At 38.9% G+C, this 18,218-nt stretch overlaps 1 protein-coding gene across 1 annotated transcript in view; it reads left to right on the top strand.

The window, feature by feature from the left end:
• LOC127631507 (zinc finger protein neuro-d4-like) overlaps positions 1-18,218 on the top strand; it is a 79,620-nt gene that overhangs the window by 56,174 nt on the left and 5,228 nt on the right. The window contains 3 exon segments of the mRNA XM_052109651.1: positions 15,635-15,754; positions 15,827-15,939; positions 16,074-16,155. Coding sequence (XP_051965611.1) covers positions 15,635-15,754; positions 15,827-15,939; positions 16,074-16,155 — 315 coding nt within the window.

Raw genomic sequence — 18,218 nt, 5'->3', positions numbered from 1 at the left:
CTACACAATATTAGGCAGGTGGTTTTAATGTTGTGGCTGATTGGTGTATTTCACTGCACTGAATGATTACCATATTCACGTACCATGGTATTTAAAGGTATTTTATATATTGGAATGGTATTAACATCATTAATTAGATCAATGCCCAATGATCGGTAATACTATGGTACCATTCCCCCAAAAAAAAGGGGGGAAAAAGGGTAATATCATGTTTGTTTGTTTGTTTGTTTTTAAATGTATGATGAAAATCACAGGACATGTTATAGGTTGCAATAAGGCCTTATTCAAAACACCTTTAAATAATGATCCACCATGCAGCATCAAGCAAATGTTGCAAAATTGCCAAACCTCTCCATATGAGTTTACCTGTCTCTTGTCTATGCTCCACTAGGCCGCAGTCACTACCTGTCACAGTTGCACTCCTGTCTGCATCGCAACAAAGCAGGAAGAGCAGTGGCCGTTGCCTAGTGATGGTGTTGCCATGGAGACTGGCCAGCCAGACTCCCTGTATAAAAAATATGTTGTTATATGTACATCGAGTGCAGGAAGATGAGGGAAAGAGGCAATGGAGTTTGGAGTTTCTCTAGGTTTGAGGACAGAGGGGTGGGAACAGTTCATTAATTCTGAGAGAGAGACAGATTTAGAAAGAGACAGAAAGAGAGAAAGAAAGAGACTTTGTGAATTCTCTGTATGATTCAGCATATGTACTGTATGAGGCCAGACACAGCAGAGAGTTGATTGAGTGATACTATGTTCTGCCTCATTTGCTATTCTGTATTAAGAACGGGGCCGAGGGCTGTTTGGCTAGACTGCAATTTATACTCCATCAGGATAACCTCAATACCCCCGCATTTCTCTTTTGCTCTCTACTCTTCTTAAATGTACATATACAGTACATACTATAAAAAACCTATCTAGTTCCAGAGAAATACTGTTGTAATTATTTTGTATTTGATTATGAAATTCGAAAAAGATCTCGCCCGAAACTCAACAGTGCCCTCCCACTTTTTCAGACATCTTACTGCTAAGCCATAAGTGTTTTCCCAATTATTATTTTTTCCCATATGGATTTCATCAAATGCTTCACGAAGGAGTTCTAAGCCATGAACCAAACCAACCAGCTGCAAGGTGAATCACAACATTACAAACATTGATTTAAAGCAAGAAAAACAAATAGAAAATTGGACAAGATGAAGGTACAAGTCTGTGGGGGGAATCCACTAAGAATGAATTGTGCCCGGTAAAAGTGCTGGTTATTTGCATGCTCTGTCTGCGCTGGTTTAGCAGCCGATTCACTAAAGGAATTATGCAGATCAGTTCATCAATTACAATCTTGCCATCTGGTTCTGACCGCTGTATAGTGGACGATGCAGCAGACCACCGTTATCTGACACTGCCAGGACTGTGTAGCGTCACTGTGAGGCAGACACCTGAATCATCTCTTTAACATGCCCACAGTGTGCTTGACTACACCGCACATCTGGATACACTGGATGCCAGGATATAACGCTCTTCTCCATCATTTGGTTATTATTTGATGAATTACTGTTGATAGGCTGGATAGAAATGTACACAAACATTTATTTTAAACAAATTTCATTTTACCACATGATTAATAGCGTGATGTTAATTGCATCCAGCAATTTATTTATTTTTTGTGAATGAAGTGTAATCTATAATAAAGCTAATTTAAAGTACATATAAAGGAGATGCGTTTGCACAGAAAGGAATGACGATTAAATACTCAAGCGCAACGCAATTTCAGAGCTGTGTGCGCCTATTTAAATAAGATTGTGAGTGGTTAGTCAGACAAAGGTTTTTGCACTAAAATACCACTCGTAAAAGTGGCACAATTGTGTGGATTCTCCCCTGTGTACTCATTGTCTTTCATGAAGGAATGAACTACAATCACAGGAAGCATTGTGAATAACGTTAACAAATTGAAATATATTTTAAGTTTATTGCAAAATATTCAAATATCTAAAAATATATAAGTCTGAAAGTGTAGGGACTCGATTACTTCATTCACAGTGTGTTATGGAAGTGAGCGGTCACTGCTAAGCACTTTAGGTGCGCTTTGACATGATTCTCTTATTGGTAAACCTTTTTCTGCAGGATCATGGGTAGTGTAGTTCACCACAAATTCAGTCAATAAATATGTTCATGTTTTCTTAAATTTAGTTGAAATGACATGGACTAATAACTTCAACAGAAACTGTACCATCCACTAACAGCTTTGGAGGTCATGCTTGGTCTGTCTTTAGAGGTTTGTAAGTTATTGTTAAAAATCAAAATAATACTTCTAACCTGACTGTTGCACTCTATGTTGCTATGTTTGCTGGTCGGGATGCTAAAGCAAACAGAGGAATGTTTTGATAGCACCACAAAGCCACTTTGTTTATACTTTTCGGGTAAAAATCAACCTACGAATGGTTTACTTACAGTTATACATTTAGCTGGAATAGGAAATGGTTATTAACTCTGTTATTTTTAAAAATTGCACACTTTGTTACATTAGAGACAGAGTAGAAATATTATGCTAGAGGTAACAAAAGTTGTATACAGTATCACAAGAGATGGTTTTGAATCCATACTCTCAGGGTTTTCTTGTGAGAATATTAATATATTTACAGTTTCCATCTGTTCTCTGAAATCCCACTGGTGTGTGGAAAAGCCACACTGATGTGTTTTTACCACTTGCATTTGAATGCACAATTGAGTGCCGTTTTAAATTAGCTTGCTTTGTGTGCAAATTCAAAGAATGGTGTGATAATGCAGGTGATTTAAACAATCAATTTGAAATATGTGTTGGGCTGTGTGAACCTCTTATCTTATGCTCCATACTTTTGCTTTGATCAGAGCTTTATGTCAGCCATGGTTTGTGTTTATGTGTGTGTGTTTGTGCAGGTCGGACTGACTGCACCATAACCATAGATCAGGTTGTATTATGCACCAAAAGCTCGTCCTCCTCTTCCTTTGCAATGTCATTCTGTTTAAGGTCTGTTATGCAACTCGGCCTGCTGGACAAGCAACTGAGGTCCATGTACTACTGCAAATCATTTTCTTTCCTCATATATATTAGCATTTATGATTAGGGAGAATATATGTTGATATATGATGATTGGCGAGTGCTTGACCATAACTTATGTTTTTCTTTTACTGATGCTGATCAAGAGAAAAGAGAAAACAGACAGACAGACAGACAGACAGACAGGTAGGTAGGTAGGTAGATAGATAGATAGATAGATAGATAGATAGATAGATAGATTGATAGATAGATAGATAGATAGATAGATAGATAGATAGATAGATAGATAGATAGATAGATAGATAGATAGATAGATAGATAGACAGCGGGGTAAGTAGGTAGGTAGGTAGACAGACAGACAGGGAGGTAGGTAGGTATGTAGGTAGACAGACAGACAGTCAGACAGACAGAGAGAGAGAGAGACAGACTGGTAGACAGACAGATAGATAGATAGACAGACAGACAGACAGATAGATAGATAGATAGATAGATAGATAGATAGATAGATAGATAGATAGATAGATAGATAGACAGACAGACAGGGAGGTAGGTAGGTAGGTAGGTAGGTAGACAGACAGACAGACAGTCAGACAGACAGAGAGAGAGACAGACAGACAGACAGACAGACAGATAGATAGATAGATAGATAGATAGATAGATAGATAGATAGACAGACAGACAGACAGACAGATAGATAGATAGATATGGACAGATGTAGATAGATAGATAGATAGATAGACAGACAGACAGACAGACAGACAGACAGGGAGGTAGGTAGGTAGGTAGGTAGGTAGACAGACAGATAGATAGATAGATAGACAGACAGACAGACAGATAGATAGATAGATATGGACAGATGTAGATAGATAGATAGATAGATAGATAGATAGATAGATAGATAGATAGATAGACAGACAGACAGACAGGTAGGTAGGTAGACAGACAGACAGACAGACAGACAGACAGACAGACAGACAGACAGACAGACAGATAGATAGATAGATAGATAGATAGATAGACAGATAGATAGATAGATAGATAGATAGATAGACTGATTATATTTGATAGAAAATGTGCAATATCCATTGGCAAATCTTTTTGTAGATTTAGAAGCTAGCATAAAAACGAATCTCAAAATGGCCAGCTATCAGCCGATTAATCTGCCTGGCCAATATATCGGTCTGTCTTTAGTCCAACAGTGCAAATGCAATTTGTTTATGTGTATCCATACATGGATATGTGTGTATGTGTCTGTGGTAGCTTGATAAAGGGGTTTATTAAAAACAGGAGCCTGCCCCATTTATCATGGTCAAGAACTGGGGTGCAGAATGCGGACACACTCAAAAAAACTGATGAGGCGAAGATGTACCAGTACTAAAACTGAGCTCTGGAGTGGATTTGTATATATGTTCTCTCATGTGTAATTTGTTTGCATAAAATGCACATTCATCCACACTGCTGCAAAACTTAATGAGGTCCCTCATATTATGTACTATTTTAAAGCTAGTATCATTTAGGAGACTCTACTGTGTGAGGTTTTCTGTAGGATAGGACAGAGTATATGCTATATCAATATTCTGGGTAAAATACAAGTTAAGTTCTATTTGCAGCATCTGTGACATGCTGATTACAAGACACAGTTATATCGACTTGTTGCTCTGTTTGTAAAACATGCAAAAAATGTGTGCACAGTAATGTAAGTAGACATCAGTGGGGCTATCATGCATCAATTTAAAAATTGCCTTAACACTTAAACATTTTACATGTTTGCATTGGACTGGCATTTTGGACAGAATGGTTTATCAAAATTGGCTGCGTGAAATTTAAAACCTGATAAGTTGCGATTGACATGCACATGTAAACCAGAAAATGGCAAGATGTAACTATCCTCCAAGTATGTTCACAGGAATTACAACAGTAATGCATTACCAGAAGTTTGTTCATCCACCTACATACTGTATATATATAGTCTTTCTATTGCTATCTGTAAATATCAGTCTACGCTTTATATATTTAAATATAGTGTAAATATATTTACAAGAACAGACAGAAGGACTGTTCTTGAAATTGGTCTGTGCCTTACCGATATTCAACCCCCACCCCCCACCTCCCGAAGCTGAGCCCCTTGTTTTGGAGACCTGCAATGTGATCTCTGTAGAGCCAGAAGAAAAGGTAAATGTATTTTGAATTAATAAAAAAATGCCTGGATGGCACTGAATGGGGTCGATTACAGGGTACTTGAAAATTCGGAAGTAACATGTTGAATTGACGCGTGGCTTAGATGCTGTCAATAGCTTTTCTTGTGTTTAACTTGGAATAATCCTTCAAGATGTACTAGCAGAATACTGTCTATTGTTGATTTACTCACTGCTTGACTTCTCCTCTGTTTTACCATTTTAAGTATTCTCTCTCTGCCTCAAGCTTTAATTTATCCCTTATTTCACAGTCACAGTGATGTACACATGTTAGATCAGGTATGTGGTGGCTCTCCTATGGATTTGAATCCTCTTTATTAGTCTGAGGGGTGCTGTGAAATACCATCGCATGATTCTAGTTTGATGGCCTCATGAGGACTATTCATGTTTTTATGGAGTACTGGATTTTTGAACAGGTGCCAATGAGTTCTTCCTGTGGCGGTGTTACTTCGGTGAGACAGGGGCTGCGCTCTCTTCCAACTAATTTGTGCCCTAATTAGAAATGTGTGATCTAGCTGAAATAGAATTGTGTCACTATAGAATCGTTTGGAAAAAGTGCAGAGAGAGCAAGAGAAGTATGTTTCTCAGATAGAAAGAGAGAGAGAAAGATGATAAGGGAAGAGGGGTATTTGAGGATTCCTCTTCCTATCTCTCCCTTTCAATTCCCATGAGACTGCAGACACACTTGAAAGCTGTGAAGTGTGCTGTTCTGCCTGTATTCTCCCAGTAATTGGACAAATGCTGCATTGGGAATGAGATAGGGAGGTAGGAAGAGATAGGAAAGAAACTCTTATGTCTGTCTGTAACCATCTTTATATATATATATATATATATATATATATATATACAGTGAGGAAAATAAGTATTTGAACACCCTGCTATTTTGCAAGTTCTCCCACTTAGAAATCATGGAGGGGTCTGAAATTGTCATCGTAGGTGCATGTCCACTGTGAGAGACCTAATCTAAAAAAAAAAATCCAGAAATCACAATGTATGATTTTTAAACTATTTATTTGTATGATACAGCTGCAAATAAGTATTTGAACACCTGTCTATCAGCTAGAATTCTGACCCTCAAAGACCTGTTAGTCTGCCTTTAAAATGTCCACCTCCACTCCATTTATTATCCTAAATTAGATGCACCCGCTTGAGTTCGTTAGCTGCATAAAGACACCTGTCCACCCCATACAATCAGTAAGAATCCAACTACTAACATGACCAAGACCAAAGAGCTGTCCAAAGACACTAGAGACAAAATTGTACACCTCCACAAGGCTGGAAAGGGCTACGGGGAAATTGCCAAGCAGCTTGGTGAAAAAAGACCCACTGTTGGAGCAATCATTAGAAAATGGAAGAAGCTAAACATGACTGTCAATCTCCCTCGGACTGGGGCTCCATGCAAGATCTCACCTCGTGGGGTCTCAATGATCCTAAGAAAGGTGAGAAATCAGCCCAGAACTACACGGGAGGAGCTGGTCAATGACCTGAAAAGAGCTGGGACCACCGTTTCCAAGGTTACTGTTGGTAATACACTAAGACGTCATGGTTTGAAATCATGCATGGCACGGAAGGTTCCCCTGCTTAAACCAGCACATGTCAAGGCCCGTCTTAAGTTTGCCAATGACCATTTGGATGATCCAGAGGAGTCATGGGAGAAAGTCATGTGGTCAGATGAGACCAAAATAGAACTTTTTGGTCATAATTCCACTAACCGTGTTTGGAGGAAGAAGAATGATGAGTACCATCCCAAGAACACCATCCCTACTGTGAAGCATGGGGGTGGTAGCATCATGCTTTGGGGTGTTTTTCTGCACATGGGACAGGGCGACTGCACTGTATTAAGGAGAGGATGACCGGGGCCATGTATTGCAAGATTTTGGGGAACAACCTCCTTCCCTCAGTTAGAGCATGAAGATGGGTCAAGGCTGGGTCTTCCAACATGACAATGACCCGAAGCACACAGCCAGGATAACCAAGGAGTGGCTCTGTAAGAAGCATATCAAGGTTCTGGTGTGGCCTAGCCAGTCTCCAGACCTAAACCCAATAGAGAATCTTTGGAGGGAGCTCAAACTCCGTGTTTCTCAGCGACAGCCCAGAAACCTGACTGATCTAGAGAAGATCTGTGTGGAGGACTGGGCCAAAATCCCTCCTGCAGTGTGTGCAAACCTGGTGAAAAACTACAGGAAACGTTTGACCTCTGTAATTGCAAACAAAGGCTACTGTACCAAATATTAACATTGATTTTCTCAGGTGTTCAAATACTTATTTGCAGCTGTATCATACAAATAAATAGTTAAAAAATCATACATTGTGATTTCTGGATTTTTTTTTTTAGATTATGTCTCTCACAGTGGACATGAACCTACGATGACAATTTCAGACCCCTCCATGATTTCTAAGTGGGAGAACTTGCAAAATAGCAGGGTGTTCAAATACTTATTTTCCTCACTGTATATATATATATATATATATATATATATATATTGCTGTCTATTGCTACATAGGCTTCTGCCAGGGACGGATTACCGACCGGGCTAATGGGGCTAGTGCCCAGGGGGCCCTTGACTGCCCAGGGGTGCCGTGGACTTTAAGGCTGCGCGATCTAGTTTGGTGCCCCCCCCCCCCGCTTGAAAACCCTTTTTGGCATGAACAACGAACTTTGCATATGTGAAAATGGGATTTCCCTTGCGTTTGAACAGGAGTAAATGACAGATAATTTAAACTGTATTATTGAAATGCAGTTACAAATATCATATCAGGAATAAGAATTTTTACTATCTGAAATTCCAATTCTGATATCAAGATTGGTTTTTCAATGAGTAATTACATCATTTTACATCATAATACAAGAATTAATGTTTTTACTAGTGCAACTGTACTTACTGATATCAAGTATTAGCATTTTCACTAATGCTATTATGCACATATTATGCATGAGATTAAATGTCGAAGGGTTTGTGATTGTTTCTGTGTGGATTAGTGGTATCAAAGTCAGTGCATTTTCAAAACGTGGCCAAAGGTAGCATACTCACTAGGTTTTGGAATAGAGCATCTGTCTTCTTTTCTTTTTCACCTCCTGATTTCCTTTGTTATGTCCATATACACTGGGGGGCAAAAGTTTGTAATAATGAACAGATTTTGCTCTTATGGACTCTTATTGGTACTTTTATTCACCAAAGTGGCATTAAACTGATCACAATTTATAGTCAGGATATTAATAACGTGGAAAAAGTACTATTATAATTTGAAAAAAATGTCAGAACTTCTTCAAAGAGTTTTTTTTCAAAGAATCCTCAACATGCAGCAATGATAGCTTTGCAGATCCTTGGCATTCTAGCTGTAAGTTTGTCCAGATACACAAGTGACATGTCACCCCACACTTCCTGTAGCACTTACCATAGATGCGGCTGTCTTGTCGGGCACTTCTCATGCACCGTACAGTCTAGTTGATCCCACAAAAGCTCAATGGGGTTAAGATCCATAACACACTTTTCCAATTATCTGTTGTCCAATGTCTGTGTTTCTTTGCCCACTTTAACCTTTTCTTTTTGTTTGTTTTTTTGTTTCAAAAGTGCCTTTTTTTTGCAATTCTTCCCATAAGGCTGCACCTCTGAGTCTGTTGTACATGAAATTGGTGTTGAGCGGGTAGAATTCAATGAAGCTGTCAGCTGAGGACATGTGAGGTGTCTATTTCTCAAACTAGAGACTCTGATGTACTTATCCTCTTGTTTAGTTGTACATCTGGTCTTTCACATCTCTTTCTGTCCTTGTTAGAGCCAGTTGTCCTTTGTCTTTGAAGAATGTAGTGTACACCTTTGTATGAATTCTTCAGTTTTTTTGGCAATTTCATGCATTGTATAGACTAAATTCCTCAAAACAATGATTGACTGATGATTTTCTAGAGAAAGCTATTTCTATTTATTCATTTATACCTAATATTGACCTTAAGACATGCCAGTCTATTGTATTATGTGGCAACTCAAAGAACAAATACAAACAAACACAAAGACAATATTAAGATTAATTTAACAAACCAAATAGCTTTCAGCTGAGTTTGATATAATGGCAAGTGATTTTCTAGTACCAAATTAGCAATTGAGCATGATTACTCAAGGATAAGGTGTTGGCGTGATGGCTGCTGGAAATGGGGTCTGTCTAGATTTGATCAAAAATGACTTTTTTCCAATAGTGATGGTGCTGTTTTTTACATCAGTAATGTCCTGACTATACTCTGTGATCAGTTGAATCCCACTTTAGTGAATTAAAGTACCAATTTCCTTCTGAAACAGCAAACTCTGGACATTATTCCAAACTTTTGGTGTGTGTATGAGAAGCCAGGATTGATTACCTTTAACATGACTGCATGTTTTTTTTGTTTCGTTTTCTCCCCTTTTCTCCCCAATTTGGAATGCCCAATTCCCAATGCACTCTAAGTCTGTGCATCTTATCACATGGCTTGTTGAGCGAGTTACTGAGGAGACCTAGCGGCCGTGGAGGCCCACGCTAATCTTCGTGGCATCCACGCACAACTCACCACGTGCCCCACTGAGAGTGATTATAGCGATCAGGAGGAGGTTAACCCAATGTGACACTATCCATTCTAGCAACCGGGCCATTTGGTTGCTTAGGAGCCTGACTGGAGTCACTCAGCATGCCCTGGATTCAAAGGAGAAGATCAAATTGATCAAATTAAATGTGTAATGTTTCATTTCTGTTCCACTCGCATCACCAAATTAATTGCAATAATAATGATGTTGGTTGATGATGTCCATTGGCCAAAAATAAAACAAAACAGATAATTCCGCCCCAAATTCAAGCTATTGGTCTAGCCAATGTTGCTCAAACAAACAGCTATTTTTTATAGCATTGCAGAATCAACTGACTTATACTTACTTATACTGTAGTTGCATACTTATAGTTGTCTTTGCATATTACATGAAATTAATATCTGATGCATATCTTGCACAAAGCTTTCCAGAACTGCAAGCGCCAGTCTAATTGTCTGCCATATGCATGTGGAAGACCTCTGCTTCTCTATGGAAGGAGGAAGTGGGGACTGGGTGAACACTCCAACGCAAGACTTTAATTTCACAAACACTTTACACTTTTCTGTGTCACACATAATGAACCACATCAACACACAGAGGTTTTCTTTTCAGCAGACTCTCACACATATTGCTCTTCAGCAGTACAAATAACGTTGACACACATGCAGCTCCATGCATCTCTCTCTCCCCATCTGCTGCTGTCTCTTCTCCTTAAATACTCCCGCCACTGCTCACTGGAACTGCTGGTGCTGGCGCACGGGTGGAACTCGTTGACCATTCATCTCCCCGGCTTCACTCTGCCCAGACGCCACTTGTCCAGGCCCTGCTCACCACAATGCAATATCCAGGAGTCAGGGTGCACAGGTTTTTATCTGTCTGCTAGGAAACAAAGTCATGTTTATTAAGTACCAGGCTGCTAAATTCCACCTTTTTCCAGAACGCGGATGTGTTCCGTGATTGGACTGTTTTCCGTTTCCGGTCTACAGTGTTTCCATTCGCATAAGTGTATATTCTTAGCGGGTAATGTAAAAATGTAAGGTACAGTTTTTGAACATTTTCAAAAAACATGTGGCTGTATAGTGCCGATAATTCACAGATTCGAGATGATAATTTTTTATTGACAGGGCCTCATCTGAGTGTGTAGATGACATGAAGCGATGGTCCGAGGTTAGTTACATTGATATCTTTAAGTACTTTGAGTTGTTATGACAGTCAACAATTGCACAAGTTGAGCCTAATTATTACTCCAAAAACTTTAAAACTTAAATGGTTGTTGTTCGCTTTCTGGATCACTTGTTTCTGGAGATCTTACTTTATCTGACCAGAAAACTAAAACAGGCTATCAGAATCATCATAGCACTGCCCAGTGGTTGCTCAGGGAAACTGTGGATATGTACTTTTATGAAAGAACTAGTTGCTGTTTTTGAGTTATAATATACTAATTTTGTCAGAGTCTTCATTTTCCTAACTGTTTGCAGAGAACACTGCACCTCTTTGTTGCATGGAAATTGTAAAATGTCCTGCCCCTACTAGCAGGGCTGTTTCTGAGCATATGGGGGCCCTAATAAAAATAGCTACAACTCTCTCCTTGCAGTTACATTCTCCCTTCCCTCTCTGGCCACAAGGGGGCCCCATATTACTGTCTTATTGAGCCAAAACTGCTGCCTGGGTTTTACTCTGAGCTTTTTGTATATTTAAAATAAATAAATAAATAAAAATGGCTCAGGGGCCCCAAGCGGTCAATTATACCACTAATAGCTAGAAATGGCCCTGACTACCTGCCTGTTATCATGAAATAAAGTGACTGGCGTAATGTTTGCAAAATTATATTACGTGGCTCCTAAACATGCTGCGGCAGTTCCGAGGTGAAATATCCACTGAGTGCCGCTGAAAGTGAGCTAAATTGTCTCCCAAACATACAATTTTTAAGGTTAACGCTCTATCGAGTTTTAAATCAACAAAACCCACCTCCCTACTATTTCATTTCATGAAATGAAAAATGCAAATGCTGAAGAAACCAATTTGTGCATCCATGACCATACTTTCGGCTCATGTGTCAACTTGCATGCTCTTCGGCACTCATACACTGGTCCTATGCATCGCAAGTGCAACTATCTGTCAGTTGAGCTGCCGCACCATTTGATCACGCTTAATAAAGGTTGTAAATATAATTGGTTATGAAATGCAAACATTAATATGTATTACCTTGCAAATCATACACTGTTGTAAAAGTGTTTTGATGTCATTGAAGATAGAATTTTGTGAGGAACGTGGTGAAAAGTAAGTGTTTACGAACTGATAATCACCGTTTCAGTTGTGATTGGTGTGAAAGGGAATACAAGTCATTGTTGTAGTGGCTCTATTGTTCATTGTAGCAGGAAAGTGGCTTGATGCCTACAATGAGTCACGTAAAAATCTTTTTGCAAAAAACGTAGGTATAGTAAAGTGATTCTATGGGACCATGTTGGCCCTTACATGTCACAAATAATCAAACTGTAGTGGGTCCTTTTACATATCGATCGGTTTAAGTGGGCTGTTCTGGGCCAGAATAATCTGCAAAGTACACCAGGCTTTATAGTCAAAATAGCTGATAGTTAAAAGTGGCTCTGCTGGATTAATCACATGCTTGCAGCTTTACAAAGAAGATGGAGATACTGCAGCATGTTCAAGGACCATGGACAGCGTCAGAGCACACTGGCCCCCTCGCTATGGCTAGAAGTACTGCCCCTAATGCCTTCCACTGACATGCACTGCAATAGACCATGAGTGGCATGATTGTACTACACAGTTAATGTTTTTATGCTCTCTTGAATTAGAAACTACTTCGGTGCAGTTGGTCTGTTCTCCTTTAGAGCCCGAGTTCTTTTTTCTTCCCCTCTCAACCTTGCATTTGTAATTTATGGTTATTTGTGTGTGCAATGATGCTGGAAGCAGAGGTTGGGACAGCGACCACTGCACTGGATTTTTTATACGTCCTCTCTTATAATGATCAGAGGCATTTGCTCTCTCCCTCTACTTCCCTCTCTCTCTTTCTCTTTTTCTCTCCTTCTCTCTAGAGATTAGAGAATAAAACAGCACAGATTCCTCCTAACTCTCTCTAACACACACACACACACACACACACACACACACACACACACACACACACACACACACACACCCCTCTCCCAGTGATTTGATCTCTAGAGGATGGAGTGGATTAATGACCTCACTGGAGAGGGCCAGAGCTTTCCAAAATCACCCGGCAGAGTTACACACCAGCCCCTGATTATGTTTGTGTGTGTGTCATGTTGTACAGTTGCATTGTGCATATGTTGTACTTTTTCCTTTTTTTTGTTACTACATACAGTGTTGTCAAAAATCTAAGACCAAATTTTTTGGATTTAATTAAAAATCCTTCATTACAAATTCTATTTAAGTGTATACATTCGAATCGAGAAGTTCAATAGAAAAATCTGTATTCATTTTCAGCATTTCTTGAGTTTTTGGCATGTGCCCCTTTTGCTTTAATCACAGCATGCACTCGAGTTGGCATGGAAAAACAAAAAAGATCCATCATCCAGCATGATTTGAGATTGGTCCAAAGAACTGAGATGTGTGTTTCAATGGAAGCAAGGAAATCTAAGCTTTTGTTCCAACAACATGGTCAAGCTCATACATTTGTCTTCCATTTGATTAGGGATCTAGAAATACAGTAGTGCAGAATTCAAAATATTTGTACTCATTGTTTGTCATACAATAGCATATCGTAGCATATCTTTGTTTTAAATGTATAAAATTCCTTAAACTTCCTGTTTATTTCAATCTGGTCTCCTAGAACCACATTTTTGTAACGCTCACTGCAAGTTCTGCAGTAGTTTTCTAGTGAAATGAACACTAGAGAAACATTTTTAAAGCCACTATTTGTATTGTCTTTTTTAATGATTTACTTGACTGTCACAAACATTTATTGCATTTTATTAATCTGAATTATTATTCAAAAATATATACTGTTTATATTTTATTTCTAATTATTTAAATACATCTATTTATAATTATTTAATCATTATATATTGAATTATTGTTATTTTATGGGCTTTCTAGGCAAAAATATATATGTGATAAATTGCGATTAATTGCGATTAATTAATAGGCATACCATGTAATTAATTTGATTTAAAAAACAAATCGATTGACAGCCCTAATTTTAACATTTGTATCACATAACCAACTACATTTATAAGCTTGTTCAAGCACAATCAAATTGCATATTATCTCAACTGATGAAGTGTTGCACTTGCAATGCATAGGACTGGGGTACGAGTCCTAAAGAGCACGCAAGTCAAGACGTGAGCCGAAAGTGTAATAGGAGCACAAAATGACGTGGTTGTTTCTGCAGTTGCATTTTTCATCTTGCATTTGCTTTTTATGACACTGTAGGATAGGTTTAAGGTTTAGGGTAAGGAGGTACATTTTGTTGATTTCAAACTCAATAGAGCACTAACCTCATAGCGAGAAAATATAACTCCCTTTTAGTGCCACACCGTGGAAATTTCATCTTGGAACTGCCACGATATGTGTATTGAACCACATAATATAATTTTGCAAAAAAGTTAGCACATTCATGTAATTTTCTTGGGATCAAACTGGTATACAGTATTTCCAGGTGTACAAAATCCTCTTCTCTAAGTCATTCAGTTTTTAATTCATTCCTCTGACAGACAGATTCATTCAGCCATGAATACAGACTGATCTGAGAGCTGCGCAGTAACTGGGCAAACTGGTGACATCCTTGTCTTACTTGTTAATTATATACACCGGTCTCCTGCTGTGTATTTGTCTCTTGTCGCACAGCAGTTCCCCTCTCTTACTGTGACAATATTTAACAGACCTCCAGTTCTCCCAGTGGAGAGCACATGTCACCCCCACCCCCTCTACTCCATGCAGCATACTCCACCTGCATGCTCCAGCAGGCACATATACCATTGTGAAAGGAAACATATGGACAGAAAACCCACTACACAATTCAGGAGGGATCCTATCAGCAGTTCTACTCAGTGCTGTTTGCTAAAGCAAGCTATTGTTCATACGTATGGTTAGGACAAACTCCTAAGTACTAAACTTACAGTATACACTCACCAGCCACTTAATTAGGTACACCTGTAAATCTACTTATGATTATCTAATCAGCCAATCATATGGCAGCAGTGTAATATATAAAATCATGCAGATATGGGTCAGGAGCTTCAGTTAATGTTCACATCAACCATCATAATGGGGAAACCTTTTTATCTCAGTGATTTAGACCGTGACATGATTGTTGGTGCCAGACGGGCTGGTAACTGGTAATTTCTGTAACTGCTGATCTCCTGTGATTTTCACGCATAACAGTCTCTACAGTGTACAGAGAATGGTGCGAAAAACAAAAAACATCTAGCGAGTGGCAGTTCTGAGGGCAAAAATGGCTTGTTAATGACAGAGGTCAGAGGAGAATGGCCATACTGGTCCAAGCTGACAGGAAAGTGACTGTAACCATTTCTGAACGTACAACACGTCGAACATTGAGGCGGATGGGCTACAGCAGTAGAAGACCCCTCCGGATACCTTTACTGTCAGCTAAGAACAGGAAACTGAGGTTGCTGTAGGTACAGGCTCACCAAAACTGGACAGTTGATGATTTGAAAAACATTGCCTGGTCTGACAAATCAGGATTTCTGTTGAGGTACACAAATTGTTGGCCCACTGCATGCTTAACTTTCTGTTCTTGGCTGACCGAAGTGGGACCCGACGTGGTCTTCAGCTGTTGTAGCCCATCCACCACAAGTGGCAAGTGTATGTTCCCTTTTTTTTTTTTTTAAGTTTTTAATTTCTTTGTCTCATTGCAGCCAAAAAAGCAGCTGATGGCTCTGTCATCCCCAACGGCTACTGTGACTTCTGTCTAGGAGGCTCTAAGAAAACCGGCTGTCCAGAAGATCTAATTTCCTGTGCGGACTGCGGCCGATCAGGTGCGACCAAACCCTTTCTTAGCACTCCTTGGCTTAGGGATGGGTTTTATTAATTTTCTTTTTTTCTTGTAGGGCATCCATCATGCCTGCAGTTCACCCTCAACATGACGGCAGCAGTGCGGACCTACCGCTGGCAGTGCATCGAGTGCAAATCGTGCAGCTTGTGTGGTACATCAGAGAATGACGTAAGGATCACCTACCAAATAGGTTTCCTTTCCAATGCATTCCTTTATTGTGTTTCCGAGTTATTTAATCCAAACCCCAGATCTGGCATTTAGGGTCATATGTATACAAGGATCAACTTGCATTATTTTTGCAGGATCAGCTTTTATTCTGTGATGATTGTGACAGAGGGTATCATATGTACTGTCTAAGTCCCCCCATGGTGGAGCCTCCTGAGGGTATGTGCTATCTGCATTTTACCTTTTGGTGTTGATATTAGTGCACTTTCATGCCCAGGGGTTGACTATTATTTAAAATAACAGATTTAAACTTTTTACACACATGTCACACACATTTTAAAACTGACTTGGAACCTTTTTACCAGGCCTTCATCATTTATTTTTGGTATATTTCAAATGCCATTTATGTGTGATTGTAATGTTTTAGCCTTGTCCCAGATCAAGACTTTCAATATTAAACTATGAAAATCCACAATAAAAATCCACATTATTATATTTAAAACTATGACAGTCTAAACAAAGATTGAAATAACCACAAACATTTTCAATATTTATTATGTGATAAATGATTTCTGTCAATTTTTCAAAGATTATTACTGTTGCACTGTTGTGCCATCATTTCCACCACACAAAGCAATTTTGTCCCTAATAAAGTTTTTCAAAAGTTGGTATACTTTGGTGTCGACAAAAGTGTCAAACTGTAATTTTGTTAAATTATGCAAAAAGTGTGAAAATATTATTTAATTGTGTGTATATCTAGGATACTTCAAATTGCCTTTAGCAATACAAAGCAGTTGACCATTTTTATTTAAAATACCAGCGAGTATTGATGCTGACTACCACCCCTGGAGTCACAAGTTCGAATTCAGGGCGTGCTGAGTGACTCCAGCCAAGTCTCCTAAGCAAACAAATTGCTCTTAATAGGGCGCGTATTGAGTTGTGCATGGATTGCGGAGAGTAGCATAGTAGGAGGTGTCATGCACCTTACAAGATGCACAGATTGTCTCAGAAGCAAAGTCAACTGAAACTTGTCCTCCGCCACCTGGATTGAAGTGAGTAACCACACCACCACGAGGACCTGCTAAGTAGGGGAAATTGGGCATTCCAAATTGGGAAGAAAAAGGGGATAAAATAAAAAACAAAGACTATGCAAAATTTGAGATATGCTGGAAATTACACTGTGGTGGGTATTTTTATGACTTTCAGAAAAAAGACAAAAATCTCCTGTTATTCAGGTACAAACACTGCTGGATATTGTTAATAGACAAATTAAACTTAAGTGAATGTGATTTTTTTTTTTTTAAACATGCCCAAGTTGAAGAAACACCATTTATATTTATACTATTTTATATACTAAATATACAAATCAGAAGTTTACATACACCTTAGTCAAATACATTTAAACTCTGTGTTTTACAGTTCTCAACATTCTCTGTCTTAGGTCATTTATGATCACTACTTTATTTTAATAATGAGAAATGTTAGAATAATAGATTGAGAGAATTATTTATTTCACCTTTTATTTCTTTCATCACATTCTCAGTGGGTCAGAAGTTTACATACACTTTGTAGAATTTGGTAGCATTGCCTTTAAATTGTTGAACATTTTGGAAAGCCTTCCACAAGCATCTCACAATAAGTTGCTGGAATTTTGGCCTATTCCTCCAGTTAGGTTTGTAGGCCTCCTTGCTTACACATGCTTTTTTCAGTTCTGTCCACAAATTTGCTATCAGATTGAGGTCAGAGCTTTGTGGTGGCCACTCCAATACCTTGACTTTGTTGTCCTTAAGCCATTTTACCACAACTTTGGAGGCATGCTTGTGGTCATTGTCCATTTGGAAGACCCATTTGCGACCAAGCTTTAACTTCCTGGCTGATGTCTTGAGATGTCGCTTCAATATATCCACATAATTTTCCTTCCTCATGATTCTGTCTATTTTGTGATGTGCACCAGTCCCTCCTGCAGCAAAGCCCATAACATGATGCTGCCACCCCCATGCTTCACGGATGGTGTTCTTTGGCTTGCAAGCCTCCAAACATAACAATGGTCATAATGGCAAAACAGTTACATTTTTGTTCATCAGACCAGAGGACATTTCTCCCCAGATATGTGTCCCCATGTGCACTTGCAAACTGTAGTCTAGCTTTTTTATGGTGGTTTTGGAGCAGCGGCTTCTTTCTTGCTGGGCAGCCTTTCAGGTTATGTTGATATAGGACTCTTTTTACTGTGGATATAGATACTTGTCAACCTGTTTCAACCTAAGTGTATGTAAACTTCTGTC

The sequence above is a fragment of the Xyrauchen texanus genome, chromosome 38, assembly GCF_025860055.1.
Source record: "Xyrauchen texanus isolate HMW12.3.18 chromosome 38, RBS_HiC_50CHRs, whole genome shotgun sequence".
Taxonomy (NCBI): Eukaryota; Metazoa; Chordata; class Actinopteri; order Cypriniformes; family Catostomidae; genus Xyrauchen; species Xyrauchen texanus.
This window is presented reverse-complemented; position numbering and strand designations above follow the sequence as displayed.